This window comes from Agelaius tricolor, unplaced genomic scaffold, assembly GCF_023055355.1.
Source record: "Agelaius tricolor isolate 1412-34295 unplaced genomic scaffold, bAgeTri1.0.p SCAF_19, whole genome shotgun sequence".
Lineage (NCBI taxonomy): Eukaryota > Metazoa > Chordata > Aves > Passeriformes > Icteridae > Agelaius > Agelaius tricolor.
The window spans coordinates 11,146,655-11,163,165 of NW_027269279.1; the positions used below are offsets into that span (position 1 = coordinate 11,146,655).

At 40.3% G+C, this 16,511-nt stretch overlaps 1 protein-coding gene across 4 annotated transcripts in view; it reads left to right on the forward strand.

Moving 5' to 3' along the window:
• USP7 (ubiquitin specific peptidase 7) overlaps window positions 1–16,511 on the forward strand; it is a 71,901-nt gene that overhangs the window by 18,164 nt on the left and 37,226 nt on the right. For 3 of the 4 annotated variants that reach the window (XM_071444259.1, XM_071444260.1, XM_071444256.1), the window contains exons 2-3: window positions 12,545–12,649; window positions 13,043–13,075. In XM_071444259.1, the coding sequence (XP_071300360.1) occupies window positions 12,545–12,649; window positions 13,043–13,075 (138 nt within the window). The remainder of the gene's footprint in view (window positions 1–12,544; window positions 12,650–13,042; window positions 13,076–16,511) is intronic. The other variant, XM_071444257.1, reaches the window with a different exon arrangement.

The window sequence follows — 16,511 nt, forward strand, 5'->3', positions numbered from 1 at the left end:
TAAGTAATAATTTTCTTCCATTAACACTTGGGGGTAGAAAGGTTGCTGTCAGAATGGAAAGGGAAAATAAAGGTTAAATCTTAGTTAAAACGAACGCTGAAGAAAGTGTAAACTGCTTTGGGATTTAATGGTTCTGTGTTAAAGACTGAGGAAAACTCTTGAATCAGTGCTCTGTTAAGGCTTCTAAAATTATTTTAATGATTGCTAGTGTTCATGCTACAAAGTAGAAGAAAGCAGCCACCTGGCAGACAATTCAGTAGATTAAGGCTGGCCAGAAATTTAATAGTTGAGATTTCTTGGGAGTGTCTAGACCCCAAAAATCTTCATGGAGACTCCAGTCAAAACGGGGACACTGTTGGAGGGAAGGGGATTTCCAAATGGGAGCAGAATGGGGTAAAGCACCCCACAGTCTCTGCTCCCTGGGGCACCAGCCCTGAGCCCTTTTCGTGTTCAAGGCAGGGACATCACCAAATCTCCCATCCCAGCTGGGCACCCCTTCCATGCACAGCCATTCTGTGCTTGTCCTCTTTGGTCAGGGAAGCTTTTGTAGGATGTGGCACAGCACTAACAGGCGAGGCTGGAAAATTGAGCTTGTTAAGGAGCAACCTCAAAAGCTCCTGGGAAACATGGCTTTTAGGAATTTGGGAAACTAGGGGAGAATAAGAACTCTGAGATCTGTGTCTTAGAGAACAAGAAAGCAACTGCTTTTCCACATCATCCCATTTGAAAAAAGGAACATTTTTTGTTTTGCTTATTTTGCAGTTAATTTTAGATGAGAGCATAATTACTTCTTGTTAATTACATCGAAAACAAATGTTAAATTTAACCTAAAGTTTAGATTTTTTTTTTGGTAGTAGGAACCTCTTAAAGTCATGGTTTACTATTATATTTGAAATGTATCTGTTAGTAAACACAGTAAAAAGGAATTGCAGTGGAGAAGAATGATTTAGTCAGCAGTGCTCCCTGTAAGGCTGGCAGGAAGCAGTAAATGCTCCTGTGTTACCAGGCTGTGCACGTGTGTGTATCAGTTCACATAAAGGACTTAACAAAGCCACCTCAAACCTCAGGCCTTGAATGGTTTAATTGTTGTTGTCGTTTTCCCCACGGTTAATCTACACTTGTAAAAGCGACCCTGATGTGAGGTTAGGATTTATCAGCACCGGGCACCCCACACTAATTGGTTCAGCTCTGCACTTCACTGCCGAGGTGCTTCTTCAGAGCACAGCTGCTGGGAGCAGTTCCCTGCTCAAACCAGGAGGAAACACACCTGGAGTGTGGGGCTGATGCTGCTCCCAGCCCCACACTGCCTGCGTGCTTCTCCACAACTGGGAATGGCTTTCCTGGAGTGCACGACAAGTATGACTTGGGCCTGCTCTTTGTTCTGAATGAAAAGTGCCAGACACTTTGGCAATAGGCATTTCTTTTCTACAGTAAAGTTTTATAGATTCTGCAAAACTGTTCTCAGTCAAGAATTTTGGGTTTTTTTTTAATGGCTAGTAACAGTTTTTTTGTATGATTGTTCTAAAGTTCCTTATGGAAACCCTGAATATTTGCATAAGATTAGCCCTCCTGGATTGAGCAAAAATTGTTTAACCTGGTGTGTTGAGGTGTGTGAGTGGCAGATGCTGATGTTAACCATGAGTGCAGGGGAGGGATGGTGAGTTCCCTTCTCTGCTGTGCACACCCCGAGGCTGTCTGAGCCTGGCCACACTGCCTCTGTACCTTTTCACTGCTCCTCATAGAATCTTCTTCCATTCACTGCATTGCCTTTGGAAGTGAACTGGGAATAATAAAAGCTTTGTGTAAGTTCACTGTGCTGCTGCACTGAGTGCAGCCTGGTTAACAGCTTGCTTCCCTCCTCCATCTTGAAAAGATATAGGAGAAGTAAAGAAGTTTCAACAAGGAAAATAAAGATGGTACAAGGTATCAAGTGGCTGTTTAGAGGTATTATCTGAGTAGACTAGAAAGGGTCCTGGATAACTGAGGAAAGATGTGCTAAAAGTCTGGAGAGCAGATTTTGTTTCTTTAAACTTGCATTCTGGTAATTTAGTACAAAGTCCCTTGTGTATTCTAAGGAGTAGAAAATCCCATATCCTCCTCTACTCATTAAGAAGCCAAACCAGCACACATGACAGTCTTGATTTACAGTTCTTCTGTATAAACAATACCTTTCTGGTTCCATACTGCATTTCAGATTGCTCAGTGCACTGTGCTAAGTAGAGCCTGTAGAAGCCACCACCTCAAGGAAAACATAAAAGGTACTGTGCTATTGAGCTCTTCCAGTTGTGCTTCCCCTGGGCAGTGTACACACGTCCAGTGGCATGGCAGAGATCACCACTCCTTGTCTCCTCAGGGACACAGTGTTTGCATTTTTCTGGATTAGCCAGATGAACTTGGGGATGCTTTGGCCAGGGATTTCAGGCTGCTTTGCTGTAACAGCCACCTCTGAAACATGTTCCATAGTTATCCTCAAAGGAGTACTTTCTTGTGAGTGTATTTGATGCTGACTCCTTTACTATGCAGCAAAGAAGCCTGGATTTAAGCTTGTTTGTGTTGTCAGGTGAGAAGGAAATATGATTAACTGTGCTTGCCTGCTTTTTCACACTTTTATATAGTTTTAAATGTTATTTTCCTGAATCTGATTTATTTGCCTTTCCCTCTTCTCAGCAAAGCCTAGTCTAGAACTACCAGCTACCTGCAACCACTGAGTCAGATTCCATGAGCCTGGAATACCTTAAGTATCTATCCATTTCTCTGCACAGCTGGGAGCATAAGGAAGAAGAGGGAAAACAAGATCAGTGTTAGCAAATCTCCAGTAATAAAGGAAGACCTTTAAAAGCATTACTGAAAATAACAGGAAGAAGTGCTGGAGGTGTTAGATCCCTAAATGTGAGGGATTTGGGCACATTGCACAGTTCCTGTGGCTTGCAGTGATCTTTTCTGTTAAGAGATAAATTAAAAGATGGGACTAAAGTAGGTGATTTATATTTTCTGCTCCTAGTGCCTATAAAATTAATTCCAATGCAAATCCATATTGTTATCTAGTATTCTTCTCTACTAGGAAATTCATTTGGCTTTTTAACTCCAACATGGACAGATCAACTGTGTTTCAACAGTTAAAAAATCATATCACTATTAGGAAAATACATTCAAGCTACCTTCCTGTGCTACTGCTAGTGTGAGCAAAACTCAGCATGCTCCAAGGCTGAGTTCAGGAGTGAGCAGTGCAATTAGCATTTGCTGCAAGGATGAATCTGGTCTCAAAACAGAGTTACAGAATCTGAATTGTGATGAATAATATTTTGACTCTGTAGCAAAGTTACTGCGCAGAAGCAGTGTACCTTCAGAGCTGGTTTGGGCAAGTGGTGTGTGTGATCATACCCATGTAAGGCAATGTTTTGTGCTACTGGTAAATGTGCAAAACCTTTTTGCTGCTCAAGCATATGGTGAGTGTTCAGTTATTGTATTTAATTAAATAGATGTACCCCAAGATTCTCTGAGACTGTGGGTTGCACTCTTCTGAAATCATACAGAAGTGAGTTCTGAAAAATTTTTGTATCTGAGTGATAGAAATTGTGCTGGTCCAGGTGGTGTGCTTTTCTGGACTTCCACAAGGAGAGGGAGGTGCTAATGGGAGCACAATCACTAATTACATAACGTGCTTATATTATTATCCAAATGTACTCATTTTAATTGCTTTTTAATTGTCTGTCTTTAACACACCAAGAACATGTCCACAGCACTGTAGCATGCTGGGTATAGTGTCACACAAATGTAAATACTCTGTGGCCCTTGGACTGCCCTGCCTCCAGCTGAGGCTGCATCCTTTTCTTCCCTCTTTCAGAACTTCATTTTTTCTGGGAGTAGTTTTGCAGCCTCTCTAGTGGTGCCACAGATGGCAGCCTTTGTTGTTGCAGTAGAGAAGGCTATTACTTAGCAGAGCAGTAAAACACGAGGAGGGGTGTGATACTGGAAAAACACATTGTTCAGGGTGTGTTCGGTGGGTTGGGACCGAGTGCCCCAGCCGCAGCAGAGATGTAATCACACTGCCATCTCTGGAATGTGCAGAGACAAGACCTGACGAGTTGGGGAAGCTGCTTCTGTAGCCTTGCTGCTCTAGATACAGCCAGGAGAAGGTAGTGCAAGTCCAGGAGCTGCTGCCATAATAGGTCATGACACTTCTGATGTTTCGGCCTTTACTGATCATGGAAGAAAATAATTTCTCTTGTCAACTGTTCTAGTTAGTGGTTTTTGAGTATTACAGGGTAGCCAGAAGCAGTCTTCCTGCCTTTCTTCCTGACCTGATAGTTTTCTAGAAGCATAGCCTAAGCTAAAAAAGCTCTTCAGACTAAGAAAGGGAACTGTGAAAGATTTTTCAGCAGGCCTTCTCTTGCCCTGATGACTGCCAAGAGGTTGTGACACTGTACACTGCATAAAGCCAGGATAATAAGACAGGCAGGTTGGTATCTTCTGCTAAATAATTTCACTGTACTGAAGAAAAGCTCACGCTAGTGCTGCTGTCTACCCCAGTTATTAAACACCTGGGACTTAAAAAGCTTTTGAAAGATCCTTTGAAATGTGAAGGCTGCCTATACACACTCTTCACCAAGAGCATCAAGTTGTAATTTTGTTGGATAATTATGGGTGTGTTGTTAGTGTCCAAACTGAACTCTGGTTCATGCAGTCTTTCATCTGACACTGAATGAATTCATAAAGCAAAGGGTTAAACTAATGAAAGCAGGTAATTTAGTCACTCTTGGTATCAGTAAATTTTTGGGATGACTTCTTCAATGGCAGCTTAAAGTCCACTGAGAAGTTGTATTGATAATACCTTAAATGCTTTTAATGTGTCAGTAGGAAGTTAATCACATTTTTAAGGCATTTTAAGAGTTTTGTTTTGTAAAGTGCCATCAGACTGCTCCTGTCTTTGAAGATTAGCAGATAAATAAGTTGCTGCAGCAAACTGCTTAGTTATAGAGCAGGTTCTGCATAGGCTATTTGTTCTCAGCTGGTTTTCTGTCCACAAAGTTACATTGTACCTCGCATTTATTTTCCCATGAAGATAACTGTATCAGTGGGGTGAAGCTTCTGATACTCTTTACCTTACAGACTGGTATTGTTCATGCATGTTGTACAGTGTTCAGGGGCTTCTTAGAATGTAACTGCTTTGTTTTATCTAAGAATAGAATAATCATGTACTCTATTAATACAGTTTTGTTCCCATCCATTAGTTACATTGGCACAGTTAGAAACCAGTCTGGCCATTCTGTGCTTTGTCAAAATGTCCTCTTTGGCCAGGCAGAGCCAGTGATGGGAATGCAAGGCAGCAGCAGCATAATGATTGATCAGTGTGATAATAAGTGGTGGCTGCAGTGTTGTTACTGTCTGTCTAGTCATTGCTACATATTCTGTGGGCATGGCAGAGATGAGGCTGCTTCCAGGAAGGTGTCCCATCCCAGTTCTTCATTTGCTGTCTTGTGTAACATCATCTTCTGTGGGAGACTTGCAATTCCCAGTCAATAATGCAATAATTACTTGTTTCGGATGACAATTAGAGAGCAAGAGACTTGCGTATAATACTGCTTCATTTTTGTTTTGGTTTGTTTTTTTTAAGATGTAATGTTGACTGCTTGCTCTTCAGTAAATAAATGTCTTTTCTCCTTTCTTTCTAAATGTGATAGAGCAAATTTTGAAAGGATTGAAGATCTTTAAACCTCATTTCCCTAGCTAGAAGTCCACTTGCTTCCTATGCCCCTAATTCCTCTTTCCCTTAGTCTGTAAGTTTGGCTCTGCCTCCTGATACTTCTCTAGAAGCTTTTCCCCCTGAAGACTTAGTCATTGTCCTTCATAACTTTCTTGTTGAGGTACATACATTCCTAGGTACACCTTTTGACTGGATCAAGTAATGAACCATGAAAAAAGAAAAATAATAAATGAAACCAACCAAAGCAAATTTTCCCCAGCTTTGCTAATGGGAGAATTAACTTTTAACTAAGACAAATGATAAATAATATTTACAAGTAATGGAAACATCCACGACAGCAGTTATCTACATCTTGATCCATAAGATCATGGGGGTTTCTGTACTTCCCTTTTCCCTTCTCCCATTCTTCTGGCCAAACTAATCTCAGTCTCTGTTCCTATTTGATACATTTGAAGTGTTTCAGGTAAATTGCTTTATTTTTGGATGCCTTTTGAAAGGCAGCCACAGTACAGAAATTGCTTGATTCCTCTTCAGATTTTTCGTTATAGCAACCTAGGAGTGTCTTGTAAAAATGAAACTGTGTGGAATGCTTTTCATTTAATTCCTTTTCTCTTGAGTCCCTTTGTGCAATAAGTGCTGTTTGTATTCTAACTGCAGGTAGGGATTAGAGGCCAAATAGTTTCTCTTACTTTGGAAAAGCTGAGTTCTTTCAGAGCAAGTGAGGGGAAATTTTTGCACAGAACACTTCTAGTAGTTCAAAGATTGACTTCTATAAATGAATTCCATTCAGATCATGGAGTTGGGAGCTTGTTTGGCTTATTTTGGTATGTGTGGTTGTTTTGGTTTTAGTTTTTGGCCTGGGTAATAGGCTTTTTGTTTGGTTGGTTTTTGATTGTTCTTTTTAAACCCTGCCCTACCCTCCTGGGAGCCACTCTATTCATCTGGCTTTCAGAGCAGTGCTTTCCAGACTTTGGGAGAAACAAGCTGCTGGAGCCCAGAAGTTTCCTGTGAGCTGTTAGAGCCACATGGAAACCTGTTCCACAGGGGTGCCTGCAGCCCCTTCCAGCATGGCCTGGGCAGTCTGTGTCCAGAGTGCTGAAGTAACCTCTTGGCATTGTTACTTCCAGCTCAGGGCAGGTATATGTTCATCATCTTTTTCATATTTTTCAAACTTTCTTGTTTGCTCTGAAGAAGCAATTTTCTTGCTTTCTGGTTGAGTCTCTTTAGTGTCTTTTTTGCAGCACTACAGTTCAGTAACTGCTTCGGAAAGCTTGGCATTTACTGCTTGCTTTAGAAATTTTTCAATTATGTATTTTGATATGCTGCCCAATAGCTACAATAGCAAGGATCAAGTTGGTGATTGAAGAGGTGATATTTATTATAGCACTTGAAATCACGGAATGTTTATTCATTATGATTTCTAGCAGTGATGATTTCTTCATTTTTTTTTTTGCTTGTGTGCTATTATCCATGTTAGGCTGGTATTTTAAACTAAGCACTGAAGTAAACTTTTAGATATTGATTTATTTAAAATACTGCTACATTTAAAAATAATAATTGTTAGAAACTTTTGAAGAGATTATGGTTTGTTCCACAGTAGATGTTGTAGTGAGTGCAGAGGACCATGGCTTTGCTGGGCTGCCCTGAAGGGGTGTAACAGCTTTGGGTCCTGACACTGAGATGCAAAGCTAGACCTGGGCTGTGTGTTGAGCATGCAGTGGATATCCTTGATGCTGATGTAGGTTGACTGTTACAGCGTGGATTTTGCTCATTTGCATTCTATGACTTTATTCTTATCTCCGGCCACCTGATATTTTTGCTCAGTAAGTTCTTGTCCCAGTGTTTATGGCAGCTTTGCTCATCCACTGGAATTCACACCCCCCCCCCCACACCCCCCCCCCTTATCATATCTGTATATAGTGTTGTATTTGTATTTGAAAAGAAAAATGCCCTTTTAAAACTTTCATGAAGGCTTTGATTCTGGAATGTCCATTTAGTCCAGCAGAAGAGGAGAAAGTTGTGTTGTTTTCTGCTTTCCCTCACTAAAAGCAAGACCCTGGATGTGAAAGTTCATGGTATTCTCCAGGCTGCTGCCAGCAGTGAATGACTGACTCCCTTCAGGCTGCTGAAGATGCCCTTGGTACAGCTCCCTGCTCGTTTTGGGGTTGCTGTGACCCTGCTGCATGGGGAGCTGTGCAGGGACTGTGAAAGCCCTCAGTGCCAGCGATTTCCAGCGTGAGGCGGATGTGTGTGATAACTGTAACCAAGTTTTTAGTATCACTATTACTCCTCCGCTGTGGTCTCCTTAACCTCAAAAGGAAACAAATGTTTCATAACCTGCTGCCCAGACTCCTTCAGTTTCTCCTCTGTGGCTGCCAGCTCCAGAAGCTAATGACAAACATTATGGAAAAGCTTTCAGACTTTGACTATGGCTGTGATGTGAGTCATGACTGAAAGCTTAGTGAAGCTATAGCTTGCTGTGATCGTGTTCAATAGAGGCAGTTCCTGCTGTAGTGGAATTGCTGTGCTTGTGCAGTCATTCTGTAGCTTTTGGCCACACGTGACTGCAAACACGTGTTTGTGCTGAGCTGTGTCCTGCAGCTTAGGGACAGAGCACTCTGCTCTGCTCCTCTACTAGAACTGCATTTAAGTTATGCCAGAAGCCACATGAACTTGACAAAATTTTTTTCCACTTTCTCATCAGTAGGAAAAAAAAATGGCAAACTGAGATTCCTTCCTTGTAGATTTGAATTGTTGGGAACAGTAGAACAACAGAGCAATGTATCTTACTGTGACACTTGAGTTCATATTATTGAACAGGCTGAATCCATCAGAAAAGCTTTTTTTTGAATACAGAGGTCATTTTAAAAATCAGTGCTGCTGTTTTAATTCTGATTGCTTAATAGTGTGAGTATTTATATATGATGATACTGATCTCATAGTCCATAACAAGCAGATTTTTTTTCATATATATACTTTCTGTAGGGTCTGTCATTATATGGCAAGTTTATAAATGGGTTTTTTCCTTCTCCATCCCTCTTTCCCCTGCAGCAATTGCCACAATCATTTTGCTTTCAGGTTTTCATCTCAGCACTTCAGTGACAGACTTAGTCAATGGGGGATGAGGAGTGTGCACCTGCAGAGTCACTTATATATAATCCAGTAATTTTTTGTCTAAGATGACTGACACTTCTTATCAGCGTCCCAAACTGTGGCATCACGCTCCAGTTTTGTTCCAGTTGCGCATCTCAATGTTTAGACTTAGTTACTGAAATATCATGAATGCTGAAATAAGTGAAAGCTCTTTTTTGTGCACTAACTCACTAATATCTGAAATGTCTCTTCTTGGAAGTTGTCCTAGCCTCCAAACTCAGAGACCCCCTGTAAACTCTTTGTATTTTTCATTTGTAACACAGTGCCATGGGCAGAGAGAAAAAGGTATGTGATGTTAAATGTTTCAGAAGAAATTGTCATTACTATTTTTCATGTTGCCTTGCATTCCTTTTTGTAACAAAAGAATATCTACAGAGGTTCATGTGTTGCATTTTGAGGAGGTGAAAAATAAATGCTTACAAAACAGTCTTTTAATGTCTACAATTTTGCTATTGAAAGCTGTATTCATTGAACATTGCAGTAATGTATTTAAAGAGTTAAAAACATTTCCTATTCCTAAAGTCACTTTGTTGTGATGCTTCCTTAATTGATGTGGTTTATGTTAACTTTCAGTTGATTCATAGACTGCATCTCAAATTTATTCCAGGGCTGTCATTAAAACTGGGAATTCTGATGTGAGAATGGACAGATGACATGACTGGAGTGATGTTGACACACTGGTTTAAGCTGCATTAAAGACAGCAGTGTATTAGGTAGTATGTTTGGTAGGAAGGTTTTCCTGGCCAGTGTGGACAGGTATTTTTTCTTTTTCTTAATCCTGTAATGTATAATTTGAATAAGTCTTTGGCATTGCCTCTGCTTGAGGCAAAGGAAAACATGTTTCTTAATTAAACCTGGGTATGATTTTACAGTTCTTTCCTATGAGCTCTTAAGGAAAAGAGAGAAAAACACAAATTACAGGTTTTCAATGCTCTACTAGAAAATGTATTTTGTTATACTGCTTGCTAGTACATCTGTTGAAGAGGGGTTGTGTTTTGTTTGTGTAAAGGATTACTTCACTTTTATTAGCAGTTAAAACATTTCCTTTGTTCACAGTAGCCAGAAACATTGATTGGTGTTATCTGGTTTCCATATCTGAAAGCTGTATCACAAACTTTGTGTCCATCCATGTCAGAAGAAGCAGCAGGGGCATTCATCATGGTTCATTTGTCTTATCACTAAACAGTGTCTCAGAAGCTGTCTCTGTTTAAGTTGATTGCTGTTGCTATGATCTCTAACTCCTCATACTTTCAGATAATTTAGAGCAGTATCTCATAGAAAGCTTTTTATTTTCTTAATTAAGATCAGTTCTTCCCCATGAAACATAGTGTCAATACTCAAATTCCCTGTTTAAAGATGATATCGGATATGCTTTTAGTGAAGAACAAAACTATTCCTAAGGTGTTGGCTTCAGTTTGTTTCCAGATACTAAGTTGCACTGATGATAACTTTAGGAAGAAAAATAAGTTTAAAAAAAGTTAGTATTAATTTAGTGTAAACAATTGTTGCATTTTGAGAACATGCTGTATGCTTCTAGAATGCAGTGACCCAGAGGACAGCTTTCTGTTTAGACCAGCACGTGCTGTTAAAAGGTTCAAAAAACAGGGGGGAAGGCAGGATGTTGAAATGAAATTGGAGATCTTTCCTTCTCACTCTTGATTTTTGTCATTTTTCCCACTCTTAAGTTGCAGGAGTTCAAACCTGTCCCCCCATAATTTTGTTGTAGTAAATCTTTAACTTGTTGTTCTGCTGCAGCATTGCCAGTGCCAATTGCTGCTGAGGGACCCCTGAGGCTCTGCCACACCTGACCCAATCTTCTGCTAACCTTCTCCTTACAAAGTCAAAACTTCAAGTCATACTTGATTTTGCTTTTGTTCTAAAGCTGAGAATTTAGCAAAGTGCACGTGTTAGTGCTGCAGTGTGTGTTTCCCAGTACCCTTTTCACTGGTACCTCAGTGAGATCTGCTGCACCCTACGAAGTGTCCAGAAGCCGTGGGTGAGCATTGAGTTGTGATCTAGCGTAGCTCTAATCCAGGAGTAAGTCTCTAACCTGAGCTGTTTCTGTGGTGCTGAGGGCAGAGGTTACTACTTGTGCGGATTTACTGGGAGAGTAAACAATCAGAATAGAAGTGCTGGGTGTGAAAGTATCTTCCTGTGTGCTGTGAATTGGAATGAGGCTGCAGAAGCATGGTGTGTGCTCTGAGGAGAGGGAGCGCTCCGAAGCTCCTGCTGCGCTTATCCCGTGCCTTGTCCTGCCTTTGGTGGGAGCTCGCTGGCTTTTCAAAGACTCAGAGACGATCACACAGCGATTCCTGTCGTCGCTTTTGTTTGTTTGCCCAGGAGAAACTCAGCTGCAGTCTGGTAGAAGGCAAGTGTCCGGGCTGGTTGGCAGTTCTTGCAAGCAGCCGGGCACCCCGGCCCGTGGCACCCGGTCTGTGGGCATCCATCCATCCATCCCTGCGTGCCTGTGAGGAGCACGGAGCCGCCCGGGAGCTCGGCAGGGCCGCTGGCCAGGCCGGCTCTGTCCAGGGTGCTGACGGGCGAGGGCACGGCCGGGCTGCTGTGCTGCAGCTGGGATCGTGCTGTGTCCCTTGGGAGCGCTTTCCATCCTGTGGCACAGGTTGCCTGCATCCCCAGCAGTGCACATTGTCAGTAACTTGTGTTACTGATTGATATTGTGTGGAGCTTTTAGGTATAAAACTGCTCCTGGCTACACAAATCAGTGACCTTGGGGCTTTTGAGGGGTAGTGGAATATATAAGTTAATAGCATGTCTTGTACAGCAATGAGAAACTCAGCAGACCTTTTAAATTAGAGTGTCTTTTAAGTAGTGCTTGTCCTTGAGATGGTTGCAAGGGCTTATAGGTTTTGCAGTTTGATGATACAAGGCAGTTTAGTTTATCCAAGAACATACCCACTTTGCTGGAGTCATGCTCTCCACTGGCTTTTGGTGTGGAAGCAATGGAAGGAGGTGTTGCTCAGTTGTTGGAGGAATCAGGAATGTGCTTGTTCAATCAAGGCAATGCAACTTGGAAATAGTGGGGTTCCAGTTCATCAAGTTGTCTCATATCTCTTGGTTTAGTGGCATTTACATATGTAATGGTCACTGGAGCAAAACATAATGGCAGTGTTGGCCAGAAACTGGAAAATGTTATGTCTAAAATGTTCCTTAATCCTAAAAGATTTCCTTTGCAATTTTTACCCAAGATTTAAATCTTACAGTTACATTTGATTAGAGATTGAGGTTTTTTCTTAAAACCAGCAACACTGAAGAAGTCTTAAAGCAACTTGTTAGTTTAGAAAGTCTGCTCTTAGAAACTTGAACTTGTGTAAAAATTTCTTGCATTCTAAGAATGCAAGAGAAAGTAAATATAAAGTTCTTATTTAATGAGACTTGATTATGAGATACTGATTGCAAGGCAATCTGGAAACTTAAAAGTCGGTTTATGTTCTTTGTGTCTGTATTCCACATTAATGTGGACTTTTTTCTGCATCCATAAATATTCACCTATCTGGGGATTTTTTTTAGACACATACCAGTACAACTTTTGAGCAATAATTTAAATAAATACTGATCTGTGCAAGTGTGCACTATTCATCTGTCTCATAAACACTACCTGAGACAAAAAAGTTAATTTCTGATTATTAATTACATGTTTAATTTTTACATACTTTTTTTCTGTCTTAGCTGGAGATACAGATGATCCTCCAAGAATTACTCAAAATCCTGTCATTAATGGGAATGTAGCGATGGCTGACGGACATAACAACACTGAGGAAGACATGGAAGATGGTAAGTAAATATTTGATAAACATGTGGTTTATTTGGCTTCTTTAATTGTATGATTTTGAGGAGAAAACAGTCCATCTCTTACCTGTGTCCTGTGATCTGCAGCTCATTAAAAAAAATGAATCCCTCTGTAGTTATGGCTGCTGGTTTTCTGTGTAGGCATCCTTTTGGCATAGCTGTACAATAAGATTAGACTTCTGAAGGCTTGGGATTTTTTTCTTGTACTCTTTCTAGGTACTCATTTAAAAATTGCTGAAAGTGCTACTGTCCATTGTCATGTTTTGTGATACAGCCCTTTAAAGGTGCTGCAGCTGGGCTTTGCTGAATAGTAATTTTATCAGTTATGCAATTCCTTCAGGGTGTTTAGAATCCTTATCTGTCCTGCTCTCTTGTCAGGTGGCAGCTGTGATCTGGTTTTGTCTTTGTGTGGTAAGTCAGTGGTAACTATTCTGTTGATGAACATCTTTTGTTCTCAGTTCTGACACCTAATTTTACTTGCAAAAGCAAAAGAAAAATTATGTATTAATGTCCTGTTAATAAAAGGGACATGTGTTTTTGAAGTCTTTTTCTTGGTCCATTAAATGAAAGTAAGGGTGTACAGTTTGTTGCAGAGGATCAAATAACCATAACTCTGGGTATATTTAAACAAAGGTAAGAAGTTTGTAAATCTGTTCTGTTTAGTGAGGAAAATGTGCAGTGATATTTCTTTTCTTGGGGAAGGATATGGACAGGGACTGCTCATTTTGAAGAATGAAGTAAAATTGAGTTGGGAGAAGGGAAACATCACATGAGTGGGATTTGTTCCATATTTTGTGCTGTCTTGTGAGAGTGCATTTAGGACTAGGCTTAAACTTTTAGTTAGATTTGTGCAAAAATGTTGGGTGATTTTTTTCAGAAAAATCAGAATTTGAGGTTAAAGGTCAAAAAAGTGCTTACTTTAATGTGTTCAAGGAATGTAGAATACTATAGAAAATAGTGATGTTCCATGAAGAGAATAGGGTTTAAATTCAGAACAAAAGCATATCATGGTTGAATCACCTCTGTATCATTGGCAAAGATAAAGTTTTCAATGACCAGAGTCTTGCTATTAAAGAAAAATGTGCTTAGCCTATGAATTTTATTTGTGGGATTACCTAATCTCATTCAGAGGGTTTTGATTTATTGCTCAGGGTCTTTTCTTATCAAAAGCTGTTATAAAAGATGTTAAATGTCTGTTAGGCCCTGGTATTTAGAGGGTGGCAAGAGAAGGCCACATGGGTTGACACCAACTGGCTAGAACAGATCTGTTTGAGCTCTGTTCTTGGTAGGGATGTTTATATATATGTATATATAGCCTGATAGTGTTTGCTGTTGATACAATCAATGCATAAAACATTGGTGAATTAGAAAAATAATTTGTCCACTGGTTGGTCTGTATATACTTGTACAAATTAGCCAAAATAGGGACTTAAACTGCAGGAATAGCTGATGAAAGCCAGGCTGTGTCAGGGCTGGCAAGTAATCAGATATTCACCTCTTCATTCAGAAGATGTTGACCCATTAGTCAAAAAACTGCTGTGAACCTGTTTGTATCAATTCCCAACTGTTTGACTCCTCTCAGAACTGGGTATTGAAGGTGTTGCACTAGGGAGAAAAAGTACCTGAAGGCATTTGACAGAAGGTTTGTGAAAGCTTCTTGTGCCTTTAAGGACTTCCAGCATGGTCAGGAGCTTGGCCCCACTCTGCAGTGGGACACCCTTCAGGCTGCAAGTGTGATTGTTAAGCAATCCTCTTAATAGTTCCTCATTATATTTGAATAAGGAGTGTCTGGCTACATGTTGGTGCTGCTACAGCTGTGCATTGACACACATAGAGAAGAGTGTTATTGCAAAATGTTAGAGTTGCAAAAACATTCCTGAAGACTTGCATAATGTAAGTGGATGGTGCCTCTTTTCCAAGTCTTGTAAATCAGATTAATTGCTTGCTGTTGCATTATTTACACATCAGTGCAATTGTTCTCTTGCTGTTTGTGCTCTTGCTAACCTGGTTTGCAGTATGATGTGCATGGGTAATGGACAGCTCAGAGATTACAAAGACAGGGAAAATGGGAGATATAGGCTTCTCTGATAAACATGCAGTTTTCCTTTGCTGTTACTCATAGCAAGGGGCATCAATCTTAGCTGATACAGAATGCACGAGGAGAATTTAGATACCTCTTCAGCAAAATTAATGAATTTAATGGTTCCTGTGAGAGAGATGAACAGCAAAATGAAAGGTTGATGTGGCCAGCTGGATCATAGAAATTGGCTTTTTGGTGATTTTCTGAGTTCAAGAAACTTTTGAGCTGGTTTTGTTCTTCCAGCTTAGCACATAAAGAAATGACTGATAAGATTGGGAAAAAAAAAAGTGCATCTCTCATCCCCTTTGCTAGGCAACAGGCTGCAGGCATTGTGAGGCACAGGGAATGGGAGCAGCAGTGGACCTGCAGCAGGACTTTCAGATAAGGCTGTGTTCTCTCAAGGCTGTGACCAGTACCTGTTGCTGCTCTGTGTGAAGTCTTAGCAATTAAAAAAAAACAGCAGAAGGACTGTGCTGTGCTTTGTATGGAGAAGGACTTAAATGAACCAGACTTTAAAAGCTGGAATAGCAGCCTCTGCAAATAAAGCAAAAAATATTAAAAACAAGGCTCTGATCAAAACTTGTTTGCAAGTGCATCAGTATTCAAAGCAACATAGAGAGTAAACTCTCTTAGAAGTTAAAGTTCAAACAGAAGGTCCCTAGCTGAACATAAACTCACAGCTTTGCCATTGCCTCCTGAAGTCTCATTTCTGTGAAGAATTGCAGAGGCAAGAAGGCTTTCAGAAGCATCAGTCTTAGCCATATGCTGGTATTGCATGCTGTATTTGGATCATTATTAAAATATTCATAGAATATTCAGCCAGTTTCTCCATTAATAATTCAGGTTCAGAATATTTTAATAACTCCAGTGCACTTTCAAGGTAGCAACGTTTACTAAGAGAATAAAGAAATCTGCTTTTCCCCAAAGTATCAACATTTAAATATGTGTTTCAGCTTTAAAATGGATCCTATTCAGTATTTGGATCTCTGATTTGAAGGATCTTTCTTCTGTGAAGATGTTGAATGTGACATTCATCACATCAATGAAAAAAATGTTTTCCACATAGCAAAGACAGTCCATTGCATGTAATTTGTCCAAGTATTTTCAGCTGGATCAGTCCTTTTGACCTTGTGTTCAATTTCTGGGATTTAGAAAATTTTCACTTGCCAGTCACTACTAAATTATCCTGCTGCCAGTTGCAGACTTTAACTGGCATCTGGAGGACATGTTCATGATAGCAAAAAAAGGCTTTATTTATTGGGGTACTGAAAATAATTTTCACATTTGCTGTGTAAACTTCTTTTAAAATTCATCCTTTAATCCATTATACTTCCTAAGAAAAAATAGGCTTACTGACAGGAAAGGAAGGTTGTTATTTTTAAAATAACTTCTATTTTAGGGTTGACCTGTGTTACAAGGCTGCATTTTTATGGAGCAGTTACTAGTGCTTGCTCCAATATTTTACAGAGAAGAGTTCCCATTCCCTGGTGAGCTCTCATGCACAGGCTTTCCTGAAAAGAAATCAAGAAATACAGGCAAACTTTCTCTGAAGCATCTGCAGATGCTGCGTGGGCTGCATTTTTTAGCTGACACTGTAGCAGCACTGCTGCATCCTTGTGCTGAAGTGCTTTGAAAGCTGCATCAAAGGAGGCAGAAAGCAAACTTGGCTCGTTTTTTGGAAGCTCAAACTGAGCCCAGAAGCACTGATATCATGATTGTGAGTAGGGAGGTGGCCTCAAGTTGGTTTGAGATACACGTGTGATACAA